The sequence below is a fragment of the Caretta caretta genome, chromosome 16, assembly GCF_965140235.1.
Source record: "Caretta caretta isolate rCarCar2 chromosome 16, rCarCar1.hap1, whole genome shotgun sequence".
In the NCBI taxonomy this organism is placed as follows: domain Eukaryota; kingdom Metazoa; phylum Chordata; order Testudines; family Cheloniidae; genus Caretta; species Caretta caretta.
In genome coordinates, this window is record NC_134221.1 from 25,895,852 (window position 1) to 25,921,779 (window position 25,928).

The window sequence follows — 25,928 nt, forward strand, 5'->3', positions numbered from 1 at the left end:
GAATAAAATTTGCTTGCACAAATAACTGTTTACAGGATCAACTCTTAAGTATGATCAAATTCTCTGCAGTTAAACATGACATGATAGTGATCTGCTAATAGTTTTCTTAGACTTGCATGCCATGATGGTCCCCAGAGAAGAGCTTTGAGTGAACATAATAGAAAAGAAAAGAAGAGGTGTAGCATGCCTAACAATTCAAGTAGGAAATGTGGTGAGCTGTGATCGTCTGCTGCACAGTGTGACAGTTTTGAAAGCCAGCTAGGGCTCTCAAATCTTTGCAGCTCTTCACAGCCCTCTTGGGACAGCAGTCACTGTTTGATAGAGTCAAGGATTTACTTATAGCAAGCCTTGGCAGTACACTCCATAGGTAAAGTTGAAAACAGTTTCCATTATAAATCTGTTTCCACACTTAAAACTTTCCAAAACATAACTTTTAGTTAAATTTTCCAGGGTTGGTCTGTGCCAAGAGGTGATTTTTTTTCCCCAAGTTTCAGCAAAATCCTGTCAGCCTTGTTTGGGTTATGAGAGTGGAAAAGAAACTTCCAACTGTTTAAAAACAAAAATTCTAAGCACAATTTTTAAAGCAGGGCTGCAGCAAAAAGAGCTGAAGTTGAAACTGTTAGCTTGGCATGGACATAAACTTTATTGACAACTAATACTTTTGCATAATTTGGAAAAATATAGCAGCTCCCAGCCCCACTGCCATGCGGGGCTGGGAGCTGCAGGGGGGGAGCTGCGGGTGGGGGGCCCTACCAGCGGCAGAGGCTGGGGAGCAGCGGGGGGCCCCCCACTCGCAGCCACTGAGCAGCTCCGGCGTGCCTCTGCCACTGCTGTCATGACTGGGAGCTGCAGGGAGAGAGCTGGCTGCTTGCGGCAGCTGAGTCACTGCAGGGGGGGCCCTGCCAGCGGCGGTGGCCGGGCAGCTCAGGGGTTATCACCAGCGGTGGCAGCTGGTCAGTTGTGCGGGGTCCCGCCACCTGCAGCTGCTGGGCCCCCAATGCCACCCACGTAGGCTGGTCAGCTGCGGGGCCCCCCAGTGTCATGGAGGTCACTGGAAATCACTGATTCCCTGACTTCCGTGACTTAATCTTAGTCTTAATCATAGCCAGTATTCTTGCAGCACCTTTTTGAGAGAGCTCCTAAAGTTTCCTTGCCTTTGGCTCAGTGCTCTGACTGTTACCTCTTTCTTTGGTCTCCTCTGGAGGGTAGATTACAGTTTCCTTTTCTCTGGAGCACCGATCTGTGTTTGTCAATGCTGTAACAACCACTAAATCCAATCCAGGTGTCTTGAATAAAGCAGAGTTTATTTAGAATAAACAAAATTGCGAACAAAATAAAAGTTAAGAATAATATGACTATCAATCTAGTTAGAGAGAGAGTGCAGCACGTTTAGCTAACTAGATTTGGCTTAGTCACAACCTATTGCTTAAGCAACAGGAACATTTTACAAGACAAACTTCTGCTACCGTATTTTTTCCTACTCTCTCTCATTTATAATAGTAATGCTTGAGGCTCACCTGTGAAATTGTGTACACTGAATATTGTAGTAAGAAATATAAATAAATTCCTTTAAAAAACATTAAAATGCTAATTTGATTGTTTATTTCTTTCCCAGCTGCAAGTGATGTATGCTGACCATACCCTGTTTTAGCAACAATTGTTCCCCATCGTCTTTAGCTAGCAGCCTGGAAGATGAAAATAGATTCTGGAGTACTCTTTATTGTAAAGGAGAAGAACACATTTTCTTTATATTTATGGCTCTCTTTTTCTTTAATATAAAATTCTTTGTGTGGTATCATTGCAAAGTAAAATTATGCTAGGTGGAAGATGATAGTTGAATAAAATGTTAGAATAACAATTCTTCTTTGAGTGCTTGCATATGTCCATTCCACTTTAGGTGTCTGTGCTCCAGTGTACTTAAGCCAGAGAACTTTTTCCCAGAGTGGTACCCATCAGGGTGGTACATGTGCCCTCTGCATGTTCGTGCTGCTACATGAGAGTATAAAGGGGTAGCGCTTCTCCGACCCCCCTCAATTTCTCCTGCTGTCTGTGGTCAGTAGTTGGAGCAAGCATGCGAGTTTCTCACTTTCCCTTTGTACCTTAGAAAACTCTAAATGTTTTTAATGTAAATATTTAGTAAAAAAGTTTTTTCTAGTTCTAGTTAAAGTACTTGTTATAAGTTTCCGTTCAGCTTATCATTCCTTGTTTCCATTGATCTTTGTTTCGGTACTAGGGTATGCCAAGCCTCCAGGCTTCAGGTGTTCTGAATGAATGCAATAAGTCAGTGCCAGTCAGCAATCGCCACTGCAGCTGCTTGAAGTTTCTGGGTGAGGGATCTGTTAGGAATAAGTGCCCTACTTGCAGAGGGGTTAAGACCCATACTAAAAAGCGGAGGGAAGTTGCAGCTTCTGCATAGTCTCATGGAGGCTGCTTTGCATTTGATGTGTGAGGATTCAGATTCGGTGCCATCCTAGAGTGCACCACTGGACTTAGTAGCTTCTCTGTGCCAAAGTGATAGAGAGAGAAGGCACAATTTTCTGTCCCCGGTGCCTTGTAAGCACCAGAAGAAGTTCAGTACATCAACTGCTTCCAACCAGAAGAAGTCATTGCCTTTGAAGTCTAGATCCCAATCAGACTCTCTACAAGCAGATAGGTACCAAGGTGGGAGCAACCATGGCAGGGTGGTCTGTGGTACTGCACTCTAGAAATGTTCAGTTTTTGACTCTGGCACCTCATAGGGCAGTGTTGAAATTGACTCTATTGCTGGACCTTCTGCGCTGGTTTTTATATCACAGACTACCTGATCGGTATGGACAACACCTGAGTTGTATGGGACAGAAGAGACCTTCTGTGCCTGTTGGTACTGGACTCTCCTCTGTTGCAGTAGGAATCTGTACCTTCTGCAGTGGCATGTGCCACCTCTGTCAACTACTTTAGTACTGGTATATCCGATACCACTGGCAGTGGACTCTGTCACACCGTGCCAAGTGTACAGTACCTTCCTCAGGGAAATCCTGAATGCTTTTGTCAGTACCATCCTTGGTGACTTTGGTCCCATTCCCATTTGCCTGCCTCTCCACACCGTGCCACCTTGGCACTCCAATGTTGATTCATCATCTAATTCAGAGGTGGATTCCTACCGATCTGAGTCCTACTTCAGAAAGGCCCAAGTATCTCCATGATCCTTGGTACACAGACCCAGCTCTGATTACCATGACTACTGTGCCGTGAAGTTAGGCTCCAGATGCAGCAATGCCTTTCTGGAACCTGGGGGGAGTTTCCCCAGACTCTAGGGCCTCTTCTTCTTGGCAGTAGGTCTCAATATCACTATTGAGACACCATTTTCCTCCCAGTTTTAACCTCAGTACCCCGTAACCAGTACAGATTGTCCATCCAACTCTTATTCATCCTATTATAGTGACTTCTGTACCACTGGAGCAGATAGACATGTCAGTGCCACTGCTTAACGCCTCTTCATCACCCAAGGAGGCTATTGTATCAGTCATCTGCAGTCTCTGATGTCTACAAGACATACAAAGAGGGTTGCTACCTCTCTAGGTATCTAGTGCTGGTTCAAGATAACTCTCACAAGCTCATGGATATCTTGCATTCATCAGGCGCTGCTGAGGTGGCCCTGCTTATTAATGATATGATTTAGGAGCCAACCAAAATCCATTGGCAGACCTCCCTCTTCTTTATTATGGCTAAATGTACAGAAAAAAGGTATCAAGTATCTTTACAGTTACAGGAATTTTTTTTATTTTCCCTTGGAGCATTAGTGGTGTCAGTTGTGAATGGGCCATGCTCAGGGTGTCCCTAAACCTCTGACTGCTACAAGCTGGGACTCGATGAAAGGGGATGGATCACTCAATGAATTGCCCTGTTCTGTTCAGTCCTTCTGAAAGCATCTGGCACCAGACACTGTCGGAAAGTAGGATCCTGGGCTAGATGGGCCACTGGGCTGACTCAGTATAGCCATTCTTACATTCTTATGAATGAGAAGTCAAGACAAGGATGGATTAAATCTACTCCCAAAGATAAGGATGCAAAAAAACCTGTCATTCTTTTGGAGAAAAGTTTATTCTTCTTTGGGCATTACAGTTTAGAATAGCAGCCCACCAAATGTTGTTTGCCAGGCACAAACATTCAAATTGGGATGTAATGTCTAAGTTTCAAGACAAGTTACCAGATGAGTTTATAGCCTTTATAAATTAGGGCCATTTGGTAGCCCACTCCTCTCTGCAGGGGGCTTTGGATGAGACCAATTTACTGGCTCAAGTGATAACAACAGTTGTCACTGGGCATCATGCTTCGTGGCGGCAGGTGTCGGGAATAGCAGTGGAAATGCAACAGACAATAGAGAACTTGCCCTGTCAGGGCCCAATTTTTTTATTTTTTTTCTGGGCAAGGCAGACAAGGCTTTGCACTTTCTTAAAGATTCCAGGTGAAGTCTTTAGGTATTTGTACCCCAGCTATACAGAGAAAGAAGTTTCATCCTCTGGTCCAAGAGAGAGATCCATTTTATTTGCTCTGACAGCCCGATCACTCCAGGAGATCATAGAATCATAGAATATCAGGGTTGGAAGGGACCCCAGAAGGTCATCTAGTCCAACCCCCTGCTCGAAGCAGGACCAATTCCCAGTTAAATCATCCCAGCCAGGGCTTTGTCAAGCCTGACCTTAAAAACCTCTAAGGAAGGAGATTCTACCACCTCCCTAGGTAACGCATTCCAGTGTTTCACCACCCTCTTAGTGAAAAAGTTTTTCCTAATATCCAATCTAAACCTCCCCCACTGCAACTTGAGACCATTACTCCTCGTTCTGTCATCTGCTACCATTGAGAACAGTCTAGAGCCATCCTCTTTGGAACCCCCTTTCAGGTAGTTGAAAGCAGCTATCAAATCCCCCCTCATTCTTCTCTTCTGCAGGCTAAACAATCCCAGCTCCCTCAGCCTCATAAGTCATGTGTTCTAGACCCCTAATCATTTTTGTTGCCCTTCGCTGGACTCTCTCCAATTTATCCACATCCTTCTTGAAGTGTGGGGCCCAAAACTGGACACAGTACTCCAGATGAGGCCTCACCAATGTCGAATAGAGGGGAACGATCACGTCCCTCGATCTGCTTGCTATGCCCCTACTTATACATCCCAAAATGCCATTGGCCTTCTTGGCAACAAGGGCACACTGCTGACTCATATCCAGCTTCTCGTCCACTGTCACCCCTAGGTCCTTTTCATGTCATAGGTCTCAGAAGAAGAGACCACCTCCCTCTCCTCTTCCGCCATCTGCTACCAGTAGAGGGTCTTCTACTTCCAACCAGACTATTTGACTTCTTGGTTGAGGGCAACAAACTATTCAGAGGCCATGTCTACAGTAGCAAGTTTTCAGCAGCACAGTGTACCAGTGCAGCTGTGCCTTGGTAAAATCACTCATGTAGCCACTCTATGCTGACGGGAGAGAGTTCTCCTATTGACATAATTAAACCACCCCCAACGAGCGGCGGTAGCTATGTTGGCAGGAGAGTGTTTTTCACACCCTTGAGTGACGTATGTTATACTGACAAAAGTTCTCGTGCACATGTAGCCCGAGATTTTCTCTCCCTTTGGCTGCAGGTTGTCCCATTTCCTGAAGGCTTGGACCCATATTACAACAGATTGGTAGGTTCTGACCATGGTGTAACTGGGATATACCCTGCAATTCACCCGTATTTCCCCATTCCACCCGGACTCCCCATCCCTTTTCAGGGACCACACCAGTGTATTGATTCAAGAAGTTCAGACTCTGGTAAAGTTAGGGACAATAGAGGAAGTGCTTCCTCAATAGCAGAGGAAGGGATTCTATTCCTGATATTTTTTTCATTCCAAAGTCCCAGGGAAGCCTCAGGCCTACTTTAGATCTCAGCCTCAACAGGTACATAAAAATGATAGTTTTGTATGGTAACCCAAGTGTCTGTTCCTTCCTTGTCTCACAGCGATTGGTTCACTATCCTCATTGTACTTCGTGTGGCCATACACAAGAGTCAGAGGGAGTTTGAAAGGTTCGTTGTAGCAGATGTCCATTATCAGTTCATGGCCCTTCCATTAGGTCTGAGCTCAGCACCCTGAGTTTTTATGAAGTGCATGGCAGTGGTGGCCACACACCTTTGAAAGCAGGGAATCCAGGTATATCCAGACCCAGACAATTGGCTCTGGTGTACCTGGTGAGTCCAGACAGCAGGCGGAGGAAGGTGTTGAAAAGATCCAATCACTTTTCCATTCGTTGGGCCTGTTGATCAACAAAGGCAAATTAGTTTACCTCCCTGAACATCAGATTTATAGGTTTGGTTCTCACCTCTCTGTCAGCGAGAGCATATTTGCCTGAAGCCAGATTTCAAACAATATTCATCCTGTACAAAGAGTTCTAGACGTATGCCCATACAACAGTAAGGAACTATCTGAGACTTCTAGGACACATTGGAGCTTACGCATACCTGACAGCATGCCAGACGTCACTTCAGGTAACGCAGTGGGAGTTGAATTCTGTTTATCATCCCTCACGTCACCTGCTGGTCATGCTGACTCACATATATGCAGCTGTTCTGCCCTCCCTGGGCTGGTAGATAGCCCCCGCCTAATGAATGCAATGAAGTGCCTTTTGCTCTGCTTTCACCTTCTGTGAATCTGGTCACAGATGCATTATCCCTTGGTGGCTTAATGCACCTGGGAAGCTTTTGTACTCAAGGTCGCTAATCAGATCAGGATCTCTCCCTCTACATCAATTTCAGGGCTCCTGGCTATTTATCTGGCCAGTAAAGTGTTTCTTTTCCACATCGCGGGTTGCTCTGTACAAGTACTCACAGAGAACACTGCTGCAATGTTTTATCTCATCAAACAGGGACGTGCTAGGTCAGACCCCCTTTGCCAAAAGGCTATAGACCTCGGTGCAGAAATTCCAGAGAACAGAATCTCACTCAAAGCATCTCCAGGAGTCTCAGAACTCCCTAGCAGACTCTCTCAGCAGGTGATTTAGAGGAGATAACAAATGGTCCCTCAGACCCAATGTAGAAAAGTCTATTTTTCAGATTTGGGGATGGGGGTACCAAAGTTGGATCTGTTCACCACTTGATAGAACAGAAAGTATAATCAATTCTGGTTAAGGGGAGGTCTCAAACCAGGGCCTATGAGAGATGTCTTCCTACAGTCTTGGAAGGGGAAACGTTTCTGCTCTTTCCCCCCACATCCTGATAGTGCCCAGAATGCTAACTAAACTCAGGCAAGATCATGCTATTCTAATCTTGGTGGCACAACAGCACTGGTTTTCAGATATGTTGAACCTCTCCATTCGGGATCCAATTCTTCTCCTTCAGGACCTGGATATAATTTCACAGGAATATGATCAGATTCTGCATTCCAGCTGTCCCAGACTGCACCTGACTGCCTGGATGTTCAATGGTTAGCTCGTCAGGAATCTGCATACTCTGTGGTGGTTCAGAACGTTCTTTTGAATAGCAGGAAGTTCTCTATCAGGTACACATACCTTTTGAAGTGGAAGAAGTTTGCTGTGGGCTGAGGTTCTCCTTCATGGGCTCATATTCAGTTTATTCTGGATCATCTGCTTTACCTGAAAGAGAATGGCCTTTCCATCAGTTCAAAAAGGATTCACCTGGCTCCTATCTTGGCGTTCCATTCTACTGTAGAAGGCAGGTCCATGTTTTCCAACCCTGTGAGAACAAGGTTTTTAAAAGATTTGGACAGATGACTTTTCTCACCTATTAAAGATCCATCGCCTTCCTGAGACGTAAACGTAGTGCTCTCAGGATTGATGAGATCCCCTTTTGAGCCTAGGGCCTCTTACTTGTTGTCTGATCTCTCAACGAAGGTGGCTTTTTTAATAGCTACTACCTTGGTTAGGAAGGTTGCAGAACACCAGACTTTGATGGATGACCTTCCTTATGCATTTTTTTAACAAAGACTGGTTGCCTAATGCTTTGCAGCCCAAATTCCTCCTGGTTTTGGATTTTCATATGAATCACACTATTTAGGGTACGTCTACATTGCAGTAAAAGACTTGCAGTGCGGAGCTTGGGCAGCAGGGCTAAAATATGCAGTGGAGACTTTCAGGCTTGGGCTGGAGTCCACGTCTGTGACCCTCTTCACTCACGGAGTTTCAGAGCCCAGGCTCCAGCCTGAGCCCAAACATTTACGCTGCAATTTTTAGCCTCACAGTCCGACCCCAGCAAGCTTGAGTCAGTATACCCAGGCTCTGAGACTCACTGCCATGGGTTTTTTATTACAGGATAGACATACCCTTACTTGCCACCTTCTTTCTGAAACCCCACTTTCACAAAGATGAGGAAAGACTACATACTTTGTCAGGGGTTCTCAAACTTGGGGTTGGGACCCCTCAGGGGGTCGCGAGGTTATTACATGGGGGGGTCGCGAACTGTCAGCCTCCACCCTAAACCCCGCTTTGCCTCCAGCATTTATAATGGTGGTGTTAAATATACAAAAAAGTGGTTTTAATTGATAAGGGAAGGTCACACTCAGAGGCTTGCTATGTGAAAGGGGTCACCAGTACAAAAGTTTGAGAACCACTGCTTTATGTGTTCATAGAGCATTAGCTTTTTTATTTGGAAAGAACTAAGGAGTTTCAATTTTCTCCTCAAAAAGAAAAGGAGGACTTTGCGGCACCTTAGAGACTAACAAATTTATTTGAGCATAAACTTTCATGAGCTACAGCTCACTTCATCGGATGCATTCAGTCAATTTTCTCCTCAGTTATTCATTTCCTTTGCAGGAAGGATGAAATGGATGCCTGTTACCTTTCAGAGGATTTCTTTCTGGATTTCCTCCTGCATTCATCTCTGTAATAATATTGGTAATGTTCCTCTACCAGAAAGAGTGTTAGCAAACCCTACAAGGGTTCAAGCAGCATCAGTGACTTTCCTGGATCATTTTGCCATCAGTGAAATTTGTAGTGGTATCACTTGGTCTTTGGTTCATACCTCTACCACTCATTAAGCTGTCCCCAGGGACAGTGCTAAATTTGGGAGAGTAGTACTAAAGTTCTTGTTTAGGTAGATTCTGATACCTTCCTCCTTCTGAAACTGCGTGGGAATCTCCTAAAGTAGAATAGGCACATGCAAGCACTTGAAGAAAAAACACTTGTGTACCTTCTTCTGTAACTGTTGTTCTTTGACATGTATTGCAAATGTCCATTCCGCAACCCACCCACCTTCCGCTCCACACCAGAGTCATCGTGAGACTGGTATTTGAGAGGGAGATCCGGGCAGCTCCTCCCCTTTATATTCTCAGCTAGCAGCATGAGCATACGGCGGGCACTTGGGCTGCCCTGATGGGTATCACTTTGGGAAAAAGTTCTCCAGCTTTGACACACTGGCATGCAGACACCTAAAGTAGAATATCTTGAAGAACAAACAGTTATAGAACATGTATGTAACTGTGTTTTTTCTGTTCCATTGATATCAGGGGTGGAGTTATAAGAAAGGGTAATCTCTTAAAGTGTTTTCGGGGGCATGGGGGTTTGGTATAGAAACTTCCAAACCCTTTGGAAACATGTTTATGGGTTTCTTATTTTTTTCCAGATAAAAGCAAGTAACTGCTACAGAATGTTTAACTTTTGTAGTTTCTCATTTTGCTAGCAGACATTCCAAAGGGACCATCAGGAAATGTGTTGTGTGCAGTGTTGTTGTAGCCATGTTGGTCCCAGGATAGTAGAGTGCCAAGATGGGTGAAGTAATATCTTTTATTGGACCAATTTCTGTCTCTCTCACCAACAGAAGTTAGTCCAGTAAAAGATATTACCTCACCCATCTTGGCAGTCAAGAAATTTGTCACTCTTGCAAGATCATGAACTTTTCAGCTGGGGTTATGAAATGATGTAAGTTGTTCTGGAGTCAAACATCACCTGACAAATACCATAGACTTTCACATCTTACTTTATATTTACATTACATGGAAGATTAAATTTCAGGAAAAACTCCCAGTTCCACACATGGGAAGACAATGCATTTCAATGGTTGAATGAAATAATGAACCATAAAGTTGCATGGTTGATGTTTGTTAGGCACTGGAAAACCTCTTGGGGAAGGGAGAGCATATAGAGAAAGGATGCGCTCAGCTTTATCCAAAACAGAATGTTTACTGTCAATGGAAAACAAAGTTTGGGGCAAAGGGTTGAAAGCAGAAGAGCACTGGAAAATAAGATGTAGGTGTATAGAAAACAGAATAGAGAGAGAGCTGTTCTTGTGTACTTTTTCATTAATAAATTGAAGAGGAAGTATTCAGTGCAACTCACTGATGCTGGCTGTTATTGAGACACATACGAATGAGAACTAGACATTAGCCAAAGGCCCTGATCCTGCAGCTTGCAAAATTGGAACCCAAAATAGCATTTGAATTTAGTCAGCTGAGGTTAGGAAGAATATCCCCCCTATAAAATGGAATTGCAAAAACCGGTGCAATCTGGGAGTTTTATATCTTTCTCCAATATTGTCTACACCTCTAAGACAGGATTCTATATTGGATGGGCAAGTTTTCTGTTCTTTCTACTAATTAACTATATTTGAAAACAAAATAAATTTTTAAAATACACCACAATTGAGCATATGATATTCTGAGCACTTCTGTACTAGGTAAAAGCTGCAATAACACTCATATGTAGCCACAGTGTTACAAGTTTTGAGACCCAGCCCAACAGCAATCACTTCTCCTGGTGTTTGCATTACTGTTCTTCCACTGAGTCATCTAGAGTTCTCAATAACTTCTGTAATCATAAGCTTTCCTGGCCTCACCAAGCTCTGATTGGCTCAGTTCTCAGGCTGTGGATGAGTAAGATGCAGCTCTCCTTGGCCAGAATGGTGGTTTTCTTTGACTGAAAGAAAACTACTTAGCATGCTTAGTAATTGCCACTCCCTATTTTTTCATGTGTACCTAGAAATGGCCACAAATTCCCCAGTTCTGCTCTCTGCATACATAACAGAAACAAATAATTCACATAAATTCATTCCTCTCCCTTCCCCACTGCTGCTACTCCTTTCTTAGGGCTTAAACTACTGCAATATAAAGCCCCAGTGGGTATTTCTACACTGCAATTAAATACCCATGGCTTGCCTGTGTCAGCTGACTCAGGTTCACAGGGGTTGGGCTACAAGGCTCTTTAATTGCACTGTAGACATTCAGGCTTGGGCTGGAGCTCAGGGTCTAGGACCCTCCCCGCTCATGGGGTCCTGGAACCCAGGTTCCAACCCTAGCATGAATGTCTACACTGTAGTTAAACAGCCCTGTAGCCCAACCCCTGTGAGCCTGAGTCAGCTGACACAGGCAAGCCATGGGTGTTTAATTGCAGTGTAGATATACTCAGAGGGACTGCTCTTTTTTAAAGTTAAGCACGTGTAAGGATTTACAGGATCAGGGCCTAAGAAATGGCATTTGTATTGGCGTCTTTTTTGTGTTCAGTGTGACTAGTGTTGCCAACTTTGTAGTAATTAAAAACCGGTTGATCCAGCAGGAGTGCCAGAACCTCCCCTGCCATGCCTCTTCCCCACGAAGGTCCAACCCCTCAGGTTGGCAGGGATTCACCTACAGAGTCAGGACTGGAAGCTGCAACTGCCCAACACAGGTAGGAGGCAACCCCAGCTGAGTTGGGGCTGGTGTGGGTGATGACCTGGCACCTCCCCACCTCCCATGCCTTCAGTAACCGGACTGGTTAGTAGTACTGGCTGGACAGTGTCGGGTCCCCTTTTCGACCGGACTTTCTGGTCAAAAACTGGACATCTGGCCACTCTTAAGTGTGACTCAGACATCAATATGTGAGCTTGTGCTTTCCTTTTAAGAGTCTTAAATATGTACTGAATTTCTTTGTTTTGCGCTGGTGATGACCAAAGAACTGAGGGTGGAAAAATGCATCCTTAACTAATGAATTTGTCACTAAAGGGCATGGAACGACAAGCCAAACCAGTTTGATAACAGCCATCAGGATAACTTGACAGGACTGTGGTTCATCTGAGTTGAATTTTGATAATCAGATACATTCCATTCTTATGACATACGCATTGGAAGAAGTTATGCTTCCAAACATAACAAAATATGTTCCTTTAACATCTGGAGTCCAGTGAATCATTGCCTCAATTAAAATAATTCATTGCCTATTTTGTACATTGAACACTTTATTTTTCATGAATTTACTACTGCATATTGTAAACAAATGTATCTAATGTGTGTTAAATATAATTTTTAAAATTAAAGATCAATTTAAAAATTACAAATTATTTAAATAATCACTGAGAGAGAGGCTGTCATATAATACAGGGGGAAACAGCAGGTTGAGGCAGTACAAGTGCAAGAATTTTTGCATTCCTTCTATTGTCAGGTTGTCGGGGGCCTGAACATTTCTCTCAAGCTTGACCGCTTTACTCCATCACCCCTACTTCAACCTGTCCTGTCTCTTCCACAGTCCTGTCTCCTTGTCCAGTTCCATTCTCCTTCTCTACCTAGTCCTAGTCTCCACTCCTAAAGTTTCTCATCCTAGTCTCTTTCGAGCTAGTTGTAATCTCGCCCTCCTTGTATGATCCTGTCTCTTTCCTCCTCCTGACTTCCAGTCCCAGTTTCCCTCGCTGGGTTCTTCATCCAATCTCAGTCTCCACCCTTTGCCTGGATCCTTGTCCCAAGCTGTTTGCCCACCCATCGTCACCCCATCTCCCAGTCTTCTTTCCCAGACAGTACCAGCCTCCTCTCAACCCTGGCTCCGAGGCTCCTTGCCCAACCAGCCCCTGTCATAAATATAAAGGGAAGGGTAAACCCCTTTAAAATCCCTCCTGGCCAGAGGAAAAATCCTCTCTTCTGTAAAGGGTTAAGAAGCTAAAGGTAACCTCACTGGCACCTGACCAAAATGACCAATGAGGAGACAAGATACTTTCAAAAGCTGGGAGGAGGGAGAGAAACAAAGAGTCTCTGTCTGTTGGTACACTGCTTTTGCCGGGGATAGACCAGGAATGGAGTCTTAGAACTTTTAGTAAGTAATCTAGCTAGGTATATGTTAGATTATGATTTCTTTAAATGGCTGAGAAAAGAATTGTGCTGAATAGAATGACTATTTCTGTCTGTGTCTTTTTTGTAACTTAAGGTTTTGCCCTAGAGGGATTCTCTGTTTTGAATCTAATTACCCTGTAAGGTATCTACCATCCTGATTTTACAGAGGTGATTCCTTTACCTCTATTTACTTCTATTTCTATTAAAAGCCTTCTTGTAAGAAAACTGAATGCTTTTTCATTGTTCTCAGATCCAAGGGTTTGGGTCTGTGGTCACCTACGCAAATTGGTGAGGATTTTTACCAAACCTTTCCCAGGAAGTAGGGTGCAAGGGTTGGGAGGATTTGGGGGGGAAAGATGTGTCCAAACTACGTTTCCCAGTAAACCCAGTTAGAGTTTGGTGGTGGCAGTGGATATTCCAAGGACAAAGGATAAAATTAATTTGTACCTTGGGGAAGTTTTAACCTAAGCTGGTGAAAGTAAGCTTAGGAGGTTTTCATGCAGGTCCCCACATCTGTACCCTAGAGTTCAGAGTGGGGGAGGAACCTTGACAGCCCCTGTCCCACCAGACTCCCTATTCCAATATACTCCTTTCCTTACTCTTTGGTCTGGTGTTTGTCTCTTCTGCATTCAAATCTAATGGCATCCAGGCAACACAGAGGAGGAAGCCATCAGCAGGGGGTAACTGAGAGCACAGGAGAGACAGGCTTCCTTCTCACTTCTGGAGCCCTGCCCCACCCTGGCCTGGAACAGCTAGGAGCAACCATTATAGGTCAAGTTCTGTTGAGCCACTGTAGCCCTGGAATGGAACATAGAATCATAGAATATCAGAGTTGGAAGGGACCTCTGGAGGTCATCTAGTCCAACCCCCTGCCCAGAGCAGGACCAATTCCCAACTAAATCATCCCAGCCAGGGCTTTGTCAAGCCTGACCTTAAAAAATTCTAAGGAAGGGGATTCCACCACCTCCCTAGGTAATGCATTCCAGTGTTTCACCACCCTCCTAGTGAAAAAGTTTTTCCTAATATCCAACCTAAATCTCCCCCACTGCAATTTGAGACCATTACTCCTTGTCCTGTCATCTGCTATCACTGAGAATAGTCTAGATCCATATTCTTTGGATCCACATTTCAGATAGTTAAAAGCAGCTATCAGATCCCCCCTCATTCTTCTCTTCTGCAGACTAAACAATCCCAGTTCCCTCAGACTCTCCTCATAACTCATGTGTTCCAGACCCCTAATCATTTTTGTTGCCCTTCGCTGGACTCTCTCCAATTCTTCCACATCCTTCTTGTAGTGTGTGGCCCAAAACTGGACACAGTACTCCAGACGAGGCCTCACCAATGTCAACTAGAGGGGAACGATCACGTCCCTAGATCTGCTGGCAATGCCCCTACTTATACACCCCAAAATGCCATTGGCCTTCTTGGCAACAAGGGCACACTGTTGACTCATATCCAGCTTCTCATCCACTGTCACCCCTAGGTCCTTCTCTGCAGAACTGCTGCCTAACCATTGGGTCTCTAGACTGTAGCGGTGCATTGGATTCTTCCGTCCTAAGTGTAGGAGTCTGCACTTGTGCTTGTTGAACCTCATCAGATTTCTTTTGGCCCAATCCTCCAATTTGTCTAGGTCCCTCTGTATCCTATCCCTACCCTCCAGCTTATCTACCACTCGTCCCAGTTTAGTGTCATCCACAAACTTGCTGAGGGTGCAATCCACACCATCCTCCAGATCATTAATGAAGATATCGAACAAAACCGGCCCGAGGAATGACCCTTGGGGCACTCCGCTAGATACTGGCTGCCAACTAGACATGGAGCCATTGATCGCTAACTGTTGAGCCCGACAATCTAGCCAACTTTCTACCCACCTTGTAGTGCATCCATCCAGCCCATACTTCTTTAACTTGCTGATAAGAATACTGTGGGAGACCGAGTCAAAAGCTTTGCTAAAGTCAGGGAATAACACGTCCACTGCTTTCCCTTCATCCACAGAACTAGTTATCTCGTCATAGAAGGCAATTAGATTAGTCAGGCATGACTTGCCCTTGGTGAATCCGTGCTGACTGTTCCTGATGAATTTTCTCTCCTCTAAGTCCTTCAGAATTGATTCCTTGAGGACCTGCTCCATGATTTTTCCGGGGACTGAGGTGAGGCTGACTGGCCTGTAGTTCCCAGGATCCTCCTCCTTCCCTTTTTTAAAGAAGGGCACTACATTAGCCTTTTTCCAGTCTTCCGGGACTTCCCCCGATCGCCATGGGTTTTCAAAGATAATGGCCAATGGCTCTGCAATCAGAGCCGCCAACTCCTTTAGCACCCCCGGGTGCGACGCATCTGGCTCCATGGACTTGTGCATGTCCAGTTTTTCTAAATAGTCCCTAACCACTTCTTTCTCCACAGAGGGCTGGCCACCTACTTCCCATGCTGTGTTGCCCAGCGCAGCAGTCTGAGAGCTGACCTTGTTCGTAAAGACAGAGGCAAAAAAAGCATTGAGTATATTAGCTTTTTCCACATCCTCTGTCACTAGGTTGCCTCCCTCATTCAGTAAGGGGCCCACACTTTCCTTGGCTTTCTTCTTGTTGCCAACATACCTGAAGAAACCCTTCTTGTTACTCTTGACATCTCGTGCTAGCTGCAACTCCAGGTGTGATTTAGCCTTCCTGATTTCACTCCTACATGCCCGAACAATACTTTTATACTCTTCCCTGGTCATTTGTCCAATCTTCCACTTCTTGTAAGCCTCTTTTTTGTGTTTAAGATCAGCAAGGATTTCACTATTAAGCCAAGCTGGTCGCCTGCCGTATTTACTATTCTTTCGACATATCGGGATTGTTTGTCCCTATAACCACAATAAGGATTCTTTAAAATACAGCCAGCTCTCCTGGACTCCTTTCCCCCTCATGTTATTCTCCCAGGGGATCTTGTCCATCAGCTCTCTGAGGGAGTCAAAGTCTGCTTTTCTGAAGTCCAGGGTCTGTATTCTGCTGCTTTCCTTTCTTCCTTGTGTCAGGATCCTGAACTCAACCATCTCATGGTCACTGCCTCCCAGGTTCCCATCCACTTTTTCTTCCCCTACTAATTCTTCCCAGTTTGTGAGCAGCAGGTCAAGAAGAGCTCCGCTCCTACTTGGTTCCTCCAGCATTTCCACCAGGAAATTGTCCCCTACATTTTCCAAAAACTTCCTGGATTGTCTGTGCACCGCTGTATTACTCTCCAAGCAGATAGCAGGATGATTGAAGTTGCCCATGAGAACCAGGGCGTGCGATCTAGTAGCTTCTGCAAGTTGCCGGAAGAAAGCCTCGTCCACCTCATCCCCCTGGTCTGGTGGTCTATAGCAGACTCTCACCACGACATCACCCTTGTTGCTCACGCTTCTAAACTTAACCCAGAGACTCTCAGGTTACTCTGTGAGGACGGTGCATTTGTAGTCTGGGTGGCACTAGGAGCTGTGAGGGGATGGAACTTGCTTACTTGCTCTGTGGGAATGTCTCATACACAGTCTGGTCTGTGCTAGGAGCTGTAAGAGGCTAAAGTATGTTCAGTGAGGGTGGACTCTTCAGAGATATTAGCTGTTTAGCTATAGCAAGTCTCTACTGAGCATGTGCGAACTGCAATTTTTCCGTCAAGTGATTGTGCACATACACATTCACTGGAAGTGTATGTGAGCCCAGATCACTTGAGTCCCTGCTTGAAAGTATGAGGATGCTAGAGCATTTCAAATAAAAGTTCACCAGCATTTTTTAACATGGGCACAACAGTGTATTTTTCCCTAATTCATTCTCAGAGATGGCCAAACTGCTTTGGTTGAAATTTTCCTATCTATTAATTCAGCCTAAGGCAGACACATCCAGTTTAAAAAATGTAACCTCAAACAGTTAAAATTTTGCACATTTATAAGAAACTGAAAACAAGATCTTATAATGGAAAATGTTTGGCAACGTTAATAATAGGCAGTGCTAGCAGCTTCCCCCCCAGAATACACTTATTTTTTAATCCAGGGATATTTGGACAGAATATTTAGACATAACCCTTTTTTCTTTTGATCAAAGAAATGTAACCCTTTAACATTCAAATCAAAACTAGGACTGTCTATTAATCACAGTTAACTCACACAATTAACTCAAAATATTAATCGTGATTAAAAAAATGTATCGTGATTCATCACAGGTTTAATCACACTGTTAAACAATAGAGTGCTAATTGAAATTTATTAAATATTTTGGCTGTTTTGCTACATTTTCAAATATATTGATTTCAGTTACAACACACAATACAAAGTGTACAGTACTTACTTTATATTATTTGTATTACAGATATTTTGCACTGTAAAAATAAAAGAAATATTATTAAAAATAAAGGAAGCATTTTTCAATTCACCTAATACAAGTACCGTAGTGCAATCCCTTTATCGTGAAAGCGTAACTTACAAATGTAGGTTTTACATAACTGCACTCAAAAACAAAACAATGTAAAACCTCTGAGCCTACAAGTCCACTCAGTTCTACTTTTGTTCAGCCAATCGCTAAGAGAAACAAGTTTGTTTACATTTACAGGAGATAATGCTGCCTGCTTCTTATTTACAATGTCACCTGAAAGTGAGAACAGGCGTTCGCATGGCACTGTTGTAGCCGGCAGTGCAAGATATTTATGTGCCAGATGTGCTGAAGATTCATATGTCCTTCATGCTTTGTCCACCATTCCAGAGGACATCCTTCCATGCCGATGACGCTCGTTAAAAAATAATGCATTAATTAAATTTGTGACTGAACTTCTTCAGGGAGAATTGTACGTCTCCAGCTCTGTTTTTTACCTGCATTCTGCCGTATATTTCGTATTATAGTAGTCTCAGATGATGACCCAGCATGTTGTTTGTTTTAAGAACACTTTCATTGCAGATTTGGTAAAACGTAAATAAGGTACCAATGTGAGATTTCTAAAGATAGCTACAGCACTTGACCCAAGATTTAAGAATCTGAAGTGCCTTCCAAAATCTGATCAGGACGGAGTGTGGACCATGCTTTCAGAAGTCTTAAAAGAGCAACACTCCGACACAGAAACTATAGAATCTGAACCATGAAAATCAACCTACTGCTGGTGGCATCTGACTCGGATGATAAAAATAAACATGCGTTGGTCTGCACTGCTTTGGATCATTATCGAGCAAAACCCATCAGCAGCATGGACGCACATCCTCTGTAATGGTAGTTGAAGCATGAAGGGACATATGAATCTTTAGTGTGTCTGGCATGTAAATATTTTGCATTGCGCATCTGGCACGTAAATATCTTGCATTGCCGACTACAACAGTACTATGCAAATACCTGTTTTCACTTTCAGGTGACATTGTAAACAAGATGAGGGCAGCATTATCTCCTGCAAATGTAAAGGATGATTAGCTGGGGGTTGGTCCTGCTTTGAGCAGGGGGTTGGACTAGATGACCTCCTAAGGTCCCTTCCAACCCTGAGGTTCTATGATTAAACAAACTTGTTTCTCTGAGCTATTGACTGAACAAGAAGTAGGACTGAGTAGACATGTAGGCGCTAAAGTTTTACATTTTTATTTTTGAATGCAGTTATTTTTTGTACATAATTCTATATTTGTATATCAACTTTCATGATAAAAGAAATTGCAGTACAGTACCTGTATTAAGTGAATTGCAAAATACTATTTATTTTATATTTACAGTGCAAATATTTATAATAAAAAATAAATATAAAATGAGCACTGTATACTTTGTATTCTGTGTTGTAATTGAAATCACTATATTTGAAAATGTGGAAAACATCCAAAATATTTATATAAATAGTACTTTATATTATTGTTTAACAGCGTGATTAATCGCGATAAATTGCTTGACAGCCCTAATCAAAACAGTCTTCTTTGCTTAGAATCAGTCACGTGACATATTTTTGTTAATTTAAATAAAATATAGCTCATTTTATTGCATTTGATTTTAAAATTAACAATGTTTACTCGACTATCAGCATTTCATATTTTAATGCTAGAGGAAAAAGTTGCCTGGGGAAGATGTGGAATCATCATCACTTGAAACAAATTGGAGACTGAAGCTAGACGGTCATCTGTCAGGCCTAATCTTGCAGCATCTTCCTCGATAACGTTCTCTCTTCCCAGGCATCCAAAACTCTCATCTGGGCTACTGTCAGTTCCCATTTTAATTACTGTAATGTCTTCCTTTCCAGCTTCCCTAACATCTACATCTCTCCCCATAGGTCTGTGCAAAATACAACTGCTAATATTTTCCTTGTCTGTTGCTCTGACCACATCACACCTATATTTGAATTCCTCCACAGGTTCTAGTTGTTTCTCCAAGTCAAGTTCAAGTTTCTTGTTTTCACCTTGAAGGTTCTTCCTAACTCTCCTCTGTCCAGTCTTGTCACTTGCCATACTGCCGTGTCATCTCTCCTCTACCAGTAATATATCAGTATCGTATGATTGTCATCTTCTCCCACAAACATCCCCTATATCTTCTTCTATGCTGCCCTTTGTGTGTGGAACACCCTCCAGCAGTTGATCATGAAGACCAATAGCTTCTCCTCTTAAGACCCAACTCTGCCATGATGTGTATAAGAAATCAGCTAATTCATTATGGCTAGACAGGCAGATGGGATTAGCTGATTCTTTATTCACAATTTTTATATGATTTGACCTTATTATTATATGTATCTCTTTCCTCCTACTCTTCGTATGTCACTTGTCAACTTAGACTGTAAGGTCTTCATATCTGCAATGTGTTTGTATAGTGCCTAGCACAGTAGTGCTTCATTGGGTGTACTCTGTGCTACCGTAATGCAAATAAATTAGAGTAATATTTAAACATACTAGGTAAATAGGTTTGCAGAATGTGAAAGCAACTTTGGGGTCTGTTGGTCAAAGTGGGGTAAGGGAGCAGATTTCAGAGTCAAGGGCCCTCCACTGAAAATGCATACTCTACCCTCCAGGTGTACAAATCTATGGATACTTATCTCAGCCTTGTGAGCTAATCTTAACTATTGTGATTTAACACAAAGAGAGGAGGCCTGTCAGATACATGGAACCCAGAGCAAGGAGAGCTTTGCTCTTGAAAATAAACTAGAATTTGCACTAAAAAACTACTTAGAAGTTTATGAAACATGGGCCCATGTGTTATCTCCTGTAATGATGTTTTGTCATGAAAGCTTGTCACATTTTCTATGATGTAGTCAATAGGCAGGACTGAAGAAGCAACCTTTTTGCTAACTTTGGTTCTATCCCATGTGAATACAGTTCAGTGACATTCAGCATCCCTGTTGTTTGTTCACTTGAATAACACATAGCCAGGCTTATCTCAGTATTTGAGATGCTTGTCTACAATTGTGTACTTATAACTATTAATATTCCTTTAAACCTTCCTACTAATCCCTTTCCATTCGTATAACACAATGAGAATCTGCACTGCCTAACCCGTGCTTTCCCCACAAACTGATTAATAACTCTCCACTCTGTTGTATGCGTTTAATCCTATTAAAATTAATGGCTGGGTTCCATCACTATAACCAAGAAGAGAACTTGTGGCTTATTGTTATGGTAAAATGTGTGCCAGTGAAACCTGCTCTCCTACCAAAATATACATCTTTCTTTATATAATCAGAAACTGCATATTCTCACTGTGGTCCTAGCTACCCCTTTAAATTAAATGGTCCCTACTAGTCCTAGTAAATGGATCATATACCAAACAGAGGCACTTAGCATGCATTTCTGTCTCACCCATCTTTCCTTTTTTTTGCAGCGCTCACAGGTACAGCAATAATTAATCACATACTGAACAATACCTGGCTAATATAAATTTGGCAGTGTCCTGCTAGTAGTTTTTCCTACTACTGTGTGTCCTGTAAATTAGGATGTTTATTTGCCAGCGACAGCAATTGCTTCCTGCATTCAAAGGGAACCAACAGTCTTTTGGTAAACCTCACTCCCTTCTACTGCACCTCACTAGTTGCAGTGCTGCCTGCAAAGTATTGCATCTTTTGTAGACACTTTCTCTCTCAATGCTCTTCTGTCATCTTCTAGTTTCTTGCTTTTCTTTATAGTTTAGTAGGATTGGGTCCTGGAGTTGCATTTTGATCATCTGCTTTTTCAACAGAATTGTTTCATTTTAGGTTGTTGTTGCTCTAATAAACATTCATTTCACTAGTAGATAAAGTATAAAGACAGGTTTCAGAGTAGCAGCCGTGTTAGTCTGTATTCTCAAAAAGAAAAGGAGTAGACCTAAAAGTTGCAGTTCTTCAACAAAAAAAACTTCAAAAACAGACTCCAATGAGAGATTGCTGAATTGGAATTAATTTTAAACTGGATACAATTAACTTAGGCTTGAATAGAGACTGGGAGTGGATGGGTCATTACACAAAGTAAAACTATTTCCCCATATTTATCCCAACCTCCACTGTTCCTCAGACGTTCTTGTCAACTGCTGGAAATGGCCCACCTTGATTATCACTACAAAAGGTTCCCCCCCCCCCCCCCCCGCCGCTCTCCTGCTGGTAATAGCTCACCTTAAGTGATCACTCTCCTTACAGTGTGTATGGTAACTCTCATTGTTTCATGTTCTCTGTGTATATAAATATCCCCACTGTATTTTCCACTGAATGCATCCGATGAAGTGAGCTATAGCTCATGAAAGCTTATGCTCGAATAAATTTGTTAGTCTCTAAGGTGCCACAAGTACTCCTTTTCTTTTAAAGTATAAAGCTGTCTGTGATTTCCTTGTTTTGTCCATTCTAAAGCTATTTTTCATCTGCTCGTGGTCAGAACCCTCCAAATCCAGTTGTCCACATATTACCCCTCATTCGCTATGACTATATGGTCCTTCCATTGACTTTAGTAGGATCTGGATCAGGCCCAGATGATAGCTCTCCCAGCTGGAAGATAAAGATGACATTCAAAGTTTTTTGGAGTTCAATTTTTTATCTCATTATACTCTTGGTCCATCAACTTCCACTTCCATCGTATTTATTTTTGTTAAAACTCCTATTTTCATTAAAAATAGTGGTTGATTAGCTTGGTTAGCACATTAGGATGCTTCACTATCAAAATCTAAATAAATATCTACTTTAGTAGGACAGGGTAACTCTGCTTTCATCCCACACTCTGAAGCTTCCGTCTAAAACTAAATAATAATGTAGCTACAAGTATCTCCTTTTTTGGCTTTCTCTAATCTTTGCATTCTGTGTGCTGCCCCTCCTGAACTAGGTTTTCAAAGATAGAAAGTCCATGTCTCATAAACCAGGGTTACTTTTAAAAAACGTAAGTAAGAAGTTAGACTGTAAACTGGATGGATAGAAAATGTAGTGCTCTCCTGAGAATTCCTAAATGGAAAAGGATACTGTATCACTAGAAATTTGCAACTATACCTCTTAATATGTTGCTCAGCTCATTTCCATCTGATTATTTTGGGAGAAAACAATGTAAACGGTAGAAAGTCATGGTCTGTCAACACGTGACTACTCACATGAGTTTGCAAGTTATGGATTTTCGTTTTTTAAAATTCAAATGATTGCTCATTTTCCATTCTTCTTCGAGTGATGTCCCTATGGGTGCTAGACTTTAGGTGTTGGTGTGCCCCTGTGCCCATAGCCGGAGATTTAAGGTAGCAGTGCCCGGTTGGGTCTCACATGTCTTGCGCCACTTTAGGCAGTTAACTGGCGCTGTACGACCACTATCGGCAGCCTCTGATAAAGGGCCCTTCCTCCATGGCACGGGCTCCTGATCAACCCACCAAGAAGGTAGCAAAAAAAGGGATACCATGTCCCCGACTTTGGAGTTGACCAAGAAAAGGTGCTCTACTCACGAGCAAACGTTCCTGGTACCGACTGCACCGGTTATGTCAATGGCTGAAACAGCAGGCCCCTCCGGCACCGTTGGTACCAAGAAACTGAAAGCTCCCAAGCAGCCAAGTTCGGTCACAGGCACCAAGGGGAAAATGAAACCCCATGCCGCAGTACCATTGAACACAAAAAAGCAATCAGTACCGAGTACTTCAATAACTCGGATGCTAATGCTGTCGCCTGGTGCAGCCATCGCACACTTCAGTCACACACTGGGGCTGACAAGCAGTTTCCAACATGCAGTACCATTTCCTACCACACCAATTGTACCAATACTGGGCACGTCACAGCAATTCCTCCACCACAAAGACCTCTCCGTTTAGTTGGTACCAGAGTCCCCCATCCTCGGCACCGACAGTACCTCGGTACCCACAGCACTTAGTCAAACCAGTTCTCCACCTCTGTCTGCTCCACAATTCTCCAGTGAGAATGAAGAAGGAGATGAGGATGTGGGGTGTTCTCCACCGTTACATTCCTCCCCTGTGGCTGCTCACACCATGCAAGCCCCTCCATGTATGGGCCACCTGAGAAACCTTCCGAACAAACCCTGGTACAGGAAACCCCGGCTGCCCACTGTACCCTTCCAACCATAATGGCATTTTTGGAACCCATGGGCTACATATCTACAACAACAGGACATACCTGTTGGCCTTCCCACAGCTGACACACATCAAGCACCTTTCTTGACGCCACAGGGCCTACCTGGCACCTCTGAACAGGGGGCTCAAAAGGAGGAGGAGAATTCTCTGATCAAGACAATTTCCCTGAAGTCCATTTCTCCTCATCCTCACCGAAGAACACTATTATGCCCCACCTCCCACCAGAGGTGATGATTTAAAACAATTTAAAGACCTCTACAAGAGAGTTGCCACTTCACTGGACATCTCCCTGGAAGAGGTCCAGGAATCACGACACAAGCTAGTTGACATACTGCACCCTTCGATCTTTTCTAAAATCCCCCTTCCCATGAATGATGTATCCTGTGAAGTTGCTATGGCAAATGCCTGCAATGATTCCACCTACCTGTAAGAGTTCTGATAAAAAATACTACATGCCTGCAAACGGCTCTGAATTCCTTTTTTCACATCCAACACCTAATTCATTGGTGATCAACGCCGTATATTCTGCTGCGACCTTACAATTGAGAATTGCAAACTAGGAGGCCTTATTGGCAAAGTATAATCAGAATAACTACTCACGTCTCTCTGAATTTACTGCCTTTATTCCAGATGACAAACAAGAACGATACAAATCACTCATTACAGAAGGTCAACCCACAACCAGAACAGCATTGCAAGCTGCCCTTGATTCAGCTGCGATATCCATAGCAACCGCAATTGTTACGTGACAAACCTCGTGGCTCCACCTATCTGGATTCCCAAAGCTTGTACAGTTGACCGTGGAGGACTTACCATTCAAGGGATCCAAACTTTTCATGGACAAAACAGATGAGTCGTTGCACACTCTTAAGGACTTGAGGGTGACATTGCAATCTTTGGGCATCCACACACCTAAGACCAAAAAACGACAGGGCAGTTATCAAGTCCCTCAACGATTACAACCCCCTCCATTTGCACAACTCAATAGATACTACAACCCTCAGGGTCGAAAGTAGAAAGTAGAGGAGACGGCAGTCCACTCCCTCGAATACTACTTCTCAACCATCAACTTAACCATCAACATAACAGAGGTTCTTCAAGATCCACTACGCTCCCTCCTCCCCTCTGCTTTGGAGTTTTATCACTTTACTCTGCAGTAGAGAAGGAACAGACTGGGGGTTGGTCACACAGCACCAGTTAACTGCCTGAAGCAGCGCGAGACAGGGACCACGCGGATGATACTAAACTGGGAGGAGTGGTAGATACGCTGGAGGGCAGGGATAGGATACAGAAGGACCTAGACAAATTGGAGGATTGGGCCAAAAGAAATCTGATGAGGTTCAATAAGGATAAGTGCAGGGTCCTGCACTTAGGACAGAAGAACCCAATGCACAGCTACAGACTAGGGACCGAATGGTTAGGCAGCAGTTCTGCGGAAAAGGACCTAGGGGTGACAGTGGACAAGAAGCTGGATATGAGTCAGCAGTGTGCCCTTGTTGCCAAGAAGGCCAATGGCATTTTGGGATGTATAAGTAGGGGCATAGCAAGCAGATCGAGGGACGTGATCGTTCCCCTCTATTCGACATTGGTGAGGCCTCATCTGGAGTACTGTGTCCAGTTTTGGGCCCCACACTTCAAGAAGGATGTGGATAAATTGGAGAGAGTCCAGCGAAGGGCAACAAAAATGATTAGGGGTCTGGAACACATGACTTATGAGGCTGAGGGAGCTGGGATTGTTTAGCCTGCAGAAGAGAAGAATGAGGGGGGATTTGATAGCTGCTTTCAACTACCTGAAAGGGGGTTCCAAAGAGGATGGCTCTAGACTGTTCTCAATGGTAGCAGATGACAGAACGAGGAGTAATGGTCTCAAGTTGCAGTGGGGGAGGTTTAGATTGGATATTAGGAAAAACTTTTTCACTAAGAGGGTGGTGAAACACTGGAATGCGTTACCTAGGGAGGTGGTAGAATCTCCTTCCTTAGAGGTTTTTAAGGTCAGGCTTGACAAAGCCCTGGCTGGGATGATTTAACTGGGAATTGGTCCTGCTTCGAGCAGGGGGTTGGACTAGATGACCTTCTGGGGTCCCTTCCAACCCTGATATTCTATGATTCTATGATTCACGCGATCCAACTGGGCACTGCTACCTTAAATCTCCGGCTGTGGGCACAGGGGTGCACCAACACCTAAAGTGGAGCATCCACAGGGACACACATCTCGAAGAACCTCCATTACTGCACGAGCTGAGTAACGTTCTCCTCCTTATTAATGTGTTTTCTTATTGTCTCATATTGGCCAGCCAGCCAACCAGCTGTTCTCAGGGTCTCTGGGCATCTACTTAACAGCCACACCCATAAATCATCTTGAGCAATTGTGTTAAATTATCCCAGAGGGACAAACTTGCTCTTTTGTCCATTGTCGTCATAATGAGAACCTTACATCCAGG

General features: G+C 43.5%; 1 protein-coding gene and 1 long non-coding RNA gene across 10 annotated transcripts in view; one reads left to right on the top strand and one right to left on the bottom strand.

Moving 5' to 3' along the window:
* RALGPS1 (Ral GEF with PH domain and SH3 binding motif 1) overlaps positions 1–25,928 on the top strand; it is a 398,334-nt gene that overhangs the window by 120,451 nt on the left and 251,955 nt on the right. For 7 of the 9 annotated variants that reach the window (XM_048823454.2, XM_048823456.2, XM_048823452.2 and 4 more), the window contains one exon: positions 11,505–11,618. The exons of 1 other annotated variant lie outside the window; for it this stretch is intronic. In XM_048823454.2, the coding sequence (XP_048679411.1) occupies positions 11,505–11,618 (114 nt within the window). The remainder of the gene's footprint in view (positions 1–11,504; positions 11,619–25,928) is intronic. One more of the 9 variants, XM_048823462.2, reaches the window with a different exon arrangement.
* The window catches only part of LOC142069438 (uncharacterized), a 30,458-nt gene continuing 9,561 nt past the window's right edge, over positions 5,032–25,928 (bottom strand). The window contains exons 2-4 of the long non-coding RNA XR_012665261.1: positions 24,301–24,399; positions 7,515–7,598; positions 5,032–6,263 (exon numbers count right to left, since the gene is read on the bottom strand). This is a non-coding gene — a long non-coding RNA (uncharacterized LOC142069438). The remainder of the gene's footprint in view (positions 6,264–7,514; positions 7,599–24,300; positions 24,400–25,928) is intronic.